Raw genomic sequence first — 10,315 nt, 5'->3', positions numbered from 1 at the left:
TTCCATCCCATCACCCTCCGTTTTTAAATATATTTTCATTGATTTCAGAGAGGAAAGGAGAGAGTGAAGCATCAATTATGAGAATCTGACCGGCTGCCTCCTGCACGCCCCAACGGGATGGAGCCCAAACCCAGGGCATGTGCTCTGACGGGGACTTGAACCGTGACCTCCTGGGTCATAGTTTGAAGCTCAACCACATACCATGCCAATGGGCTCACCCTCCCTTTTGTGTGTGTGTTGCTTTGTTTGTTAGTCCTCACCTGAGGATATTTTCCCATTGATTTTTAGGGAGAGTGGGAGAGAGAGGGAGAGACAGAGAAACATCGATGTGAGAGACACAGATGGGTTACCTCCTGCACCAGCCCTGATCGAACCCGAGACCCTTCGGTCCGCAGGCTGACGCGCTGCCCACTGAGCCACGGGTCGGGGTCTCTCCTTTATTTAAAACCAGATCCCCGGCTGTCTCCGCATCTGCTGGCTGTCGGCCTCCCTCCTCTCTCCCTGAGCCTCAGCTTCAGTGCGGCCGGACAGGGGCTTCCCGTGGGCTCGGGCTCCTCCAGGCGCCCATGGATCTTGCATTAACAGTGTCCGTCCCAGCGCGGTGGCCGCGGCTGCAGGAGGCCGGGCTGGAGCACAGGTGCTGCCCCTCCCGCGCCCGCCACCCGGTCTGCAGGTGGAGGCCCGGGCGCAGGCAGGCACGGAGGGTTCCGGCTCAGCAGAGCTCACTGCCGCTTCTCTCACCCCAGAGCCATCGGAAGCCGCGAGTGCGGAGCCGGCGGGAGGGTGAGGGGTTGGGGAGGACACGGCATAGTGGTGGGGGTTGGAGGGTTGGAAGTGGGGCTGGAATGGGTTCGGGGACCAAGAGAGGGCGGCCCAGACTGCTCCCGTCACTCCAGGCGACGCCCCCGCCCCCAGGCCGGCGCCCCATACGGGAGGGGTGCGGAGGCCAAGGGGGCGCACACTACAGAGCCGCTGGTCAGACCCCGAGGAGGCGGCACAGGACCACCCCGGGCCCAATCCGGGCCTCTGCCACCGCCGGCGCAGACCCCTGGGAGCACCAACCCGGCCCGGGTCCTCAGACCCACAGCCCCGGCAGGCGGGGAGCGAGCCGCCCTTCCCCGTCTGGGAGAGGGACCGGGACCGCTCACAGGTGTGAGGGGCCCATGTGGCACCTCCCGCTGGGGAATGCGGGAGCGGCCACCTCCCACCACCTCACCAGGGCCCATCTTTAGCCTGGAGAGCAGGAACGGCTGCCCCGGGAGCTGGGGGGGTTCCAGGGCTCCGTCCCCCGCACCCCTTCCTTCTCTCTGCCCCCCGCCCCCCCCCCCCCCCCCCCGCCCAGAGAGGAGGGCACGTCCACAGAGGCTGGCGGGGCTTGCCCCTCATCAGTGACTTTATTCCGGGCAGATGCTGGTTAACCGCGTCCACGCTTCTCGGAGCGCCATCTCCGCGCACCCCTGCCTCCGGGGCCCCGCCCCTGTCCCCCACCTGTCCCGGCGAGGCGGAGTGGGGGGGCAGGACCCGGCCCCCTGCCTCCGGCCGCCCCTCTGCCCCAGGGGCCTCCTGAGCGCCTCCCCTGGGCCCCGCCCTCCCCCCTCCCGAGGGCGGTGCGCGGGGCAGGGACACGGGGAGGCCCCAGCACGGGGCGGGACGGCTGGGGGTCCGAGCGGAGGTCGGATTGCCCCACCTCTCTCTGTCCTCTGCGAACTGGGGCAAAATTCAGGAGAAAAACACACGCTACTGTGAACTCAGGGGAAAAATCAAGTCCGCCCGCAACGGGAGCTCTCCCTCCGGCACCGCCTCCTCCCGCGCCGCCGCCGGGAGCGCGGGGTTCGGGGCACACACAGCCCGGCGGGACCCGAGGACGCTGGGGTGCGGGGGGCTCAGTCCGGGAGGAGGCGGCGGGGACGGCGGCTCAGTCCGGGGAGGAGGCGGCGGGGGCGGCGGCTCAGTCCGGGGGAAGCAGGCGGGGACGGGCGGGCGGCTACCCCAGCGGCCACGGCGGGAAGGGCCCCCCGCCCTCGGGGCCTGGCGTCCCGGTGGCCGCCGCCGCCGCCGCCGCTGCAGCCGCCGCCGCCGCCGCCGCGCGGCCGTGGATGCGCTGGTGGCGCAGCAGGTGCTCGCGGCGGCCGAAGCCCTTGCCGCACTGCCAGCAGGCGAAGGGCCGCGCGCCCGAGTGCGTCTTGCGGTGGCGCACCAGGTGCTCGCGCCAGTAGAAGGTCTTGCCGCACTCGCAGCAGGCGTGCGGCCGCTCGCGGGCCGGCAGCGGGCGCAGCGCGGGCCCGGGGCAGGCGGGGCCGCCGGGGTGCGTGCCGCGGTGGCGCCGCAGGTGCTCCTTGCGCCGGAAGGCCTTGCCGCACTCGGGGCAGGCGTGCGGCTTCTCGGCCGAGTGGCTCTGCCGGTGGCGCAGCAGGTGCGCGGGCTTCAGCGCCGTCTTGCCGCACTCGGGGCAGGACACGGTGCCCGCGGCGGCGGCCAGCAGCGCGGGCAGGGCGGGCGCGGGCAGCGCGGGCGGCGCCAGCGGGGGGCTGCCCGGCTCCTGCTTGTAGGGCCGCGCGGCCTGGGCGTCCCCGGCGGCCGGCTCCTCAGCCCCCGGAACGGCATCTCCTGCGGGCAAAGGCGCGGTCAGGCGGCGGGCAGGGCCGGGCAGGGCGGGCAGGGCGAGGGCCGCCGGCGGGGCGGGCAGCGCTGGAGAAGGGGCTCTCATGCATCCGTCCCTGCTGCTCAGTCAGTGCTACACAGACGTGCCAATGGGCGTGCGGGAGTGTGAGGGAGGGAGGGGTACAGGTCACAGAAGAGACTGGAAGGGCGATCAGAGGGATGGAAGGCAGGTCGGTGGGCAGATGGAAGAGCAGAGGAGGAAATGGGGAGAGGAATGAGTACATGCGAGGGGATGGATGGATGATGTTAGATGAATGGGTGGGTGAATGGGTGGATGGTTGGTGGGCAGGTGAGTGGATGGAGGATGGGTGGGTGGGTGGGTGGATGGATGGATGGGTGGATGGATGGATGGGTGGGTGGGTGGGTGGATGGGTGGGTGGGTGGATAGGTGGGTGGATGGGTGGGTAGGTGGATGGCTGGATGATGGCTGGGTGGATGGATGGATGGGTGGATAGGTGGATGAGTGGGTAGGTGGATGGGTGGATGGATGGGTGGGTGGGTGGATGGAACGATGATGGCTGGGTGGGTGGATGGCTGGTTGATGGCTGGGTGGTCCCTGTCCTGTGTCCCTCCCCACTCTCCCCGGGTCCTCCCTGCCCTGGCCTCCATCCTGCTGCCTCCCCATCGGCCCTGAGATGACCCTCAAGCTGCGGTTAGGACACAGCCCTGTCCCGGCACCGGGAGAGCATCCGGCTGTGCAGCTGTCCCAGGCCCTGCCCATCCCCCTTCTCCCATAGGTGCACCTGTTTCCCTCCCCCCGTCACGGGTGACCGGGACAGGATGGCTGCAGCTACAGGACGCGGGCGCTACTGCACATCGCTGGGGCTGCGGTGGGATTGCAGCTCCGGGGCCAGAACCTCCCTGGGCCTGTCGCGGGGGGGCGCTCTTGTCCAGGCCCCTCCCCGCCCCCCAGCCAGGGACACCCGCTGAGAGCCGCTGAGGGGCGGGCGGGGGACCCCGCGCTGGGCCGGGAGAAAGCCGTGGGCGGGAAGGGCCGGCCACTCACCCAGCGCCATCATCCCGCCGTCATCCTTCTGGAGGCCGACCCCGGCCCCCTCCGTCCCCTCCCGGGGGGCCCGCATCGCTGGTCCCTGGAACGAGACGCGGCGTTGTGAGGCGAGACGCCCGAGGGATGGCCTGCACTTCCCGCCCCCTCTACCCCCCATGGCACCTCCCACCTCTCACCAGTCCCAGCGCCAGGGCCGCCGGGCGGGGAACGCTCGCTCGGCCACCCCACGTGAGGCCTGTGAGAGCCCACCCATCCCCATCCCCCAGCCCCAGCCTTCAGGGGACCACAGCCTCCGCCGACACCTTAGCTGCAACCTCCTGAGACGAGGCGCCAGACCCCAACCCTCAGAGACTGCGTGGGACGCTGCGTTTATTTTTAAACCACTAAGATTGGGGCCACCTGTTACACAGCTACAGCTGACCGATACACCTGCTCTGAATGGTGCACTGGCTGCTGCTGCTGCTGCTGTTTTTTTGTTTGTTTGTTTGTTTTTTATGGGAGAGGGAGAGACAGAAACATCAGCGATGAGAGAGAACCATGGACCAGGCTGCCTCCTGCACACCCTCCACTGGGGGCAGAGGCTGCAACCCGGGAATGGAACCCTGACCTCCTGGCTCAACCACTGCACCCCACTGGCCAGGCTGCCCTTTGCAAACTCTAGGACAAAAGGGGGTGTCTATCTCCCACAGTCTGACCCGAGCCCCCAACCCCATCTTCTGCTCACACAGCTCCAGTCCCCTCTGCCTTTTCTCTGCCGGGGACCAGGGGGAGGGGCTGCCCGCAAAACCACCTGTGCTGGCCCTTTAAGAGGGTATCTGCATTTCCCGCCACCTCTCCCCAGCAGACAACAACTCCTGGCCCCTTCCTCTGACCTGGTGCTCTTGGTTGGGGAGCCTGGCCTGGGGTTCCGACCCCCGAGGTCTCAGTGGTAACCCCAACGGCAGAGCGATCCCCCCAGCACGCCAGCTGCCATCTGTGGGGCAGGGTCAGCCGTGTGCCTCTGCCATGTAATTACTTTCGTTGTTACTCCGTAACTGTCATTTTGTTACTGTTGCGAATCGTAATGGAAACATCTGATAAGCAGGATGTCTTAGGCCAGTGATTGGCAAACTCATTAGTCAACAGAGCCAAATAGCAACAGTATAACGATTGAAGTTTCTTTTGGAGAGCCACATTTTTTACACTTAAACTATACAGGTAGGTACATTGTTATTAAGTTGATTAGGGTGCTCCTCAGCTGGCCTTTGCTAAAAACTCAAGGGGCCGCCGGGTTGGCTCAGTGGATAGAGCGTCAGTTTCCGGTCAAGGGCATGTACCTTAGTACGGGCCATCCCCAATGGGGGGGGGGGTGCGTGTGTTCAGGGGGCAGCTGATCAATGTTTCTCTCTCATCGATGTTTCTAGCTCTCTATCCCTCTCCCTTCCTTTCTGTAAGAAATCAATCAAACATATCTTAAAATTAAAAAATAAAGTGAATAGGAAAATGTCCTCAAGTGAGGATGAAAAAGGAATAACAGCCCTAGACAGTTTGGCTCAGTGGACAGAGCGTCGGCCTGTGGACTGAAAGGTCCTGGGTTCGATTCTGGTCAAGGGCACATGCCCGGGTTGTGGGCTCGGTCCCCACTGGGGAGGGGTGCAGGAGGCAGCCGATCCATGATTCTCTCACATCCTGGGTGTTTCTCTCTCTCTCTCTCCCTCTCCCCTCCTCTCTGAAATCAATAACAATAAAAAAGTGCCCAAACCGGTTTGGCTCAGCAGATAGAGCTAACTCTCTATCCTTCTCTCTGCCTCTCTGTAAAAAGTAAATAAAATATATTTAAAAATAAATAAATAGCCAAAGCCGGTTTGGCTCAGTGGATAGAGCGTCGGTCTGCGGACTGAAAGGTCCTAGGTTCGATTCCGGTCAAGGGCATGTACCTTGGTTGCGGGCACATCCCCAGTAGGGGGTGTGCAAGAGGCAGCTGATTGATGTTTCTCTCTCATCGACGTTTCTAGCTCTCTATCCCTCTCCCTTCTTCTCTGTAAAAAATCAATAAAAAAATATATTAAAAAAAAAGAATAAAAAATAAATAAAAAACAAAAAATAACAAACAAATAAAGAATACCACCCGCCTGAGGCTCCCGCCGGCAGCGCCCCCATCACACCCTCGGTCCCCAGGCTGCGGTGAGGCTGTGGGGCGGGCCTGTCCACGCACAGGGAGGAGCCAGGGAGCGGGGTTACCCCCCCCACACACCCCCGCCCGCTGTCCCAGCCGCCCCCGCGCCCCCTTGCTCACCCAGAGCTCCTCCAGCAGCGCCAGCGCCTCCTCGCCGCTCTGCGGCCGCCGGCTGCACACCCAGGCCTGCACGTCGGCGGGGAAGGCGCTCAGGAACTGCTCCAGCACCAGCAGCTCCAGCATCTGCTCCTTGGTGCGCAGCTCGGGCTGCAGCCAGGCCCGGCACAGCGCGCGCAGCAGCCCCAGCGCCTCGCGCGGGCCCGGCGCGTCGCCCAGGTGGAAGCGGCGGAAGCGGTGCCAGGGCGAGTCCAGCACCAGCAGCTCGGCGGCCGGGCCCTCCTGCTTCACGGGCTGCGGCGCCGGGATCTCCATGGGGGCCGGTGAGCCCGGGCCGGGCAGCGGGGACGGCGGCACCTGCGGGGAGGGACACCGGGCACGGTGAGGGCACCTCCGGCTCTGCCAGGACCCCGGCCACCTCCCGCCGCGAGCGACTTGGAGCAAGTGATGCCGCCTCTCTCTGCCTCAGTTTCCCCCTGTCCCCGACACCCCCATAAAACAAAGCGCTGTCCTGGACAAGGTGGCTCAACGGAAAGGGCATCGTCCCATGAACCCAAAGGCTACCAGCTTGATCACCAGTCAGGGCACATACAAGAAGCCATCAATGGCCTTGGCTGGTGTTGCTCAGTGGATAGAGCATCAGCCTGCAGACTGAAGGGTCCTGGGTTACGGTCCTGGGTTTGATTCTGGCCAAGGGCACAGGCCCAGGTTGTGGGCTTGATCCCCAGTGGGGGGCGTGCAGGAGGCAGCCAATCGATGATTCTCTTTCATCATAGATGTTTCATTCTCTCTCTTCCTCTCTAAAATCAATATAAAAAATATATTTAAAAAACAACAACATACTGTTCTTAATGTCATCCTAATAAATTCAATAAACCCTACCTCTAGCCCTAACCCTGACCCTAAAAATAAATAAATTCAATAAAAACTTAAAAAGAAAAATAAATGTTGACCTTCTCTCCACTGGGTGCCGGTAGCTCCTCCCCCGTCCTGCCACCAAACATGTCCACACACATTGCCACATGTCCCCGCGCACAAGGGCTCCCACACGCCTCTGCCCCGCCCCCACCCCGACCAGCCGCCAGCTGTCCTTGAACAAGGTACACGGCCTCCGTTCCCGGGGCTAAAATCACACAGACCCACGAGCGGCAGTAACAATTCAACCCTCTGTCCCGATACTCCACGGTTGTGGGTTCGATCCCCGGTCAGGGCACATACCAGGATCAACCAATGGCCCTGGCTGGTGTGGCTCAGTGGACGGAGCGTGGGCCTATGGACCAAAGGGTCCCGGGTTCGATTCCGGTCGAGGGCACATACCTTGGTTGCGGGCTCTTCCCTGGCCAGGCTTGTGCAGGCCAAGGGGTGTGTTTCTCTCACATCAATGTGTCTCTGTCTCTCCCTCTCTCTTCCACGTCCCTAAGAATCAACGGAGAAATATCCTCAGTGAGGAACAACAACAAAAAAAAGCAACCAATGAACGCATAAATCGAAGGAACCGCAAATCAATATTCCTCTTGACCTTCCTCTCTCTAAAAATCAATCGATAAAAGTGTTCGCCCCAGTCCAGTGGTCGGCAAACTCATTAGTTAACAGAGCCAAATATCAACAGTACAAGGATTGAAATTTATTTTAAGAGCCACATTTTTTAAACTTTAACACTTCTTCTAAGGCCACTTCTTAAACATAGACTCGCCCATGCCGTGGTATTTTATGGAAGAGCCACACTCAAGGGGCCAAAGAGCCGCATGTGGCTTGAGAATCGCAGTTTGCCAACCACAGCCCCAGCTGGTTTGGCTCAGTGGATAGGGCGTTGGCCTGCAGACTGAAAGGTCCCGGGTTCAATTCCAGCTAAGGGCACAGGCCCAGGTTGTGGGCTGGATCCCCAGTGGGGGCACTGGGCAGGAAGCAGCCAATCAATGATTCTCTCCCATCATTGATGTTGCTCTCTCTCTCTCTCCCTCTCCTTTCCTCTCTGATTAAAAATACAATTAATTTTATAAAAAAAATAATAAAAAGCAATTTTAAATTAGATGCATGTGCTCATTTTGTTAATAGCAGCATCACCCCCCCCCTTACACCCCTCTCTTCATAACTCAATTATTTTTTAATTTGTATTTACCAATTTGAAAGAGATCGAGAAAGGGAGAGAGAGAGAGAGAAACATTGATTTGTTGTGCCACCTATGGGTGCATTCATTGGTTGATTCTTCCTTTAGAAAATATTTTTTTTATTGATTTCAGAGAGGAAGAGAGAGGGAGAGGGAGAGAGAAACATCCATGGTGAGAGAGAATAATGGATCGGCTGCCTCCTGCACGCCCCCTACTGGTGATGGAGCCAGCAACCCGGGCATGTGCCCTTGGCCGAAATGGAACCCGGGACTCTTCAGTCAGCAGGCCGACGCTCTATCCACTGAGCCACACCAGCCAGAGCCATTGGCTAATTCTTGCATGAGCCCTGACCGGGGATGGAACCCCCAACCTCGGGGTCATCAAGGCCTCCAGGCCAGGGCCCCACAAGCACCTACATGCATTGGAAATCTAGCTGCAAACTGGAATAGGCATTAAGATAAGAAGCAGCCAGGCCTGCCTGGCTCCGTGGCTGAGCAATGACCTATGAACCAGGAGGTCAAGGTTCGATTCCCGGCCAGGATTCCACACCCCCCCCTCCCCCCCCCACAGTGCAGGGCGTGCAGGAGGCAGCCAATCCATGATTCTCTCTCATGGTGGATGTTCCTACTTCTCTCTCTCCCTCTCCCTTCCTCCCTGAAAGCAATGCATGTGTTAAAATATATATATTTAAAAGTAAAGGCATAAAAGGCAGTGACTGGAGGCTGTCGAGGTGGAGGGGGGTGACAGGGGGAGGGGGGTGGCCTCGGGTGATAAGAGCCACAAGCTGAGGCAGGGAGGTGGGGCGGGACACACTCCTCATTAAGACAGAAACCCAGCCGAGACCGGTTTGGCTCAGTGGATAGAGCATAGCCCTGCGGACTGCGGGGTCCCAGGTTCGATTCCGGTCAGGGGCATGTACCTTGGTTGAGGGCACATCCCCAGTGGGAGGTGTGCAGGAGGCAGCTGGTCGATGTTTCTAGCTCTCTATCCCTCTCCCTTCCTCTCTGTGAAAGTCAATAAAATAATAATAATAATAATAATAATTATAAAAAGACAGAAACCCAGAAATTTTGGGGAACCCCCCCCCAACTTCGCAAAGTGCATGGAAAGCCCACGGGAAAGGATTCACCTGCACCCCGTCTGCATGCCCTCCCCCTAAAGCCCCTTCCCGCAAACCCCCAAACCTCGGGTCCCAGACTCGTCCCCAGGGCCCCGTCCCCAACCCTTCCCCCTCCCCCGGCCGGGACCCCCTCCCCCTCCCCTCGCCCCCCTTCCAAGGCCCTCCCCAACTCCACTCGCTCTGTTTCCAACTCTTTCCTGCGACCCCCCCTCCCCCTGACCCCCCTCCCCCTGCCGATCGACCTCCCCTCCCCTCCCCCTCCCCCACCGCGACCCCCTTGTTTCCCCCTCCCCACATCGCCGCCTCCCGCCCGCCCTTCACCGGCGCCCCCCCACCCCCCCAAAGCTCCCACCTCCCCCCAAACCCTCCCTCACGTCCCCGCACTCACCTCACTCTCCCCGGCGAGGCCCCCCCAAGCCCCCTGCGCCTCCTCGCACATGCGCACAACGCTCACCGGGACTCCATGCCCCGGCAGGCCTTGCGCCAAACTCTTCCGTCCTCCCCTCCCCCGCTCCTACCACTCCCCCGGGGACCTAGTGCTCCGTTCCGCCTGACGAACCGCCCCCCCCGCAGCCCGACGGAGCTCGCCCGCACTACATTTCCCAGGGAGCCGAGCGGCAACGGAGGCTTCCCATTGGCTCTCTCCTCACCTGCGCGTCCGTCCCCCGAGCGGCGCCGCCAGCGCTAGAAATACATTTCCCAAGATCCACCGCGGGCTCACCAGCCGAGGCGCCCATTGGCCGGCACAAATACGGCTTCGCCTACCTAGCGCGCCGCCGGGCTTTCGGACTACATTTCCCAGAAGGCAGACGGGGCTTCCCGTGGGGTCGCGCGCCGAGGCCGAGCATGCGCAGACGTGCGGACGGTGGAGGCGGGGAGGAGGAGGGAGACCCTAGGAGCGCCGGGGGAGGAGGAGGGGCCGTGGTGGCGTCTCCGTGGAGACCGGAGGAGGCGGGACGCAGCCGGGCACTTGGGAAATGGGGGGCCCTTGGGGCCGAGGGAGAAGGGGCCTGGACCGAAGCCCCGCGCCCAATCCCGGCGTGCTGGGTGTGTCTCCATGGCAACGGGCCGCCGCTCACCCCTCCCCCACCGGCGGAGCTAACGGGGCACCCGGTCCCGCGGGGTCCGGCCGTGACCCCGGAGCC

At 62.0% G+C, this 10,315-nt stretch overlaps 1 protein-coding gene across 2 annotated transcripts; it reads right to left on the bottom strand.

Moving 5' to 3' along the window:
• Positions 1–1,969: 1,969 nt before the first annotated feature.
• ZNF444 (zinc finger protein 444) lies at positions 1,970–9,658 on the bottom strand. 2 transcript variants are annotated; one of them, XM_084906505.1, is made up of 5 exons: positions 9,559–9,658; positions 7,260–7,358; positions 5,946–6,299; positions 3,668–3,752; positions 1,970–2,607 (listed from the first exon to the last, which is right to left on the bottom strand). In XM_084906505.1, exons 1-5 carry the CDS (start codon positions 9,607–9,609, stop codon positions 1,985–1,987), a joined length of 1,212 nt encoding a protein of 403 aa, XP_084762631.1. In that variant the 5' UTR covers positions 9,610–9,658; the 3' UTR covers positions 1,970–1,984. The 2 variants fall into 2 exon arrangements, with proteins under 2 accessions (XP_084762631.1, XP_084762632.1); XM_084906506.1 differs by lacking the exon at positions 7,260–7,358 and having other exon boundaries at positions 9,559–9,624.
• Between the last annotated feature and the right edge of the window lie 657 nt (positions 9,659–10,315).

Source organism: Pipistrellus hanaki (genome assembly GCF_964339955.1).
Source record: "Pipistrellus hanaki genome assembly, chromosome: 15".
Taxonomy (NCBI): Eukaryota; Metazoa; Chordata; class Mammalia; order Chiroptera; family Vespertilionidae; genus Pipistrellus; species Pipistrellus hanaki.
The sequence above is the reverse complement of the archived record's forward strand: the minus strand, read 5'-3'. Positions and strand labels throughout refer to the sequence as shown.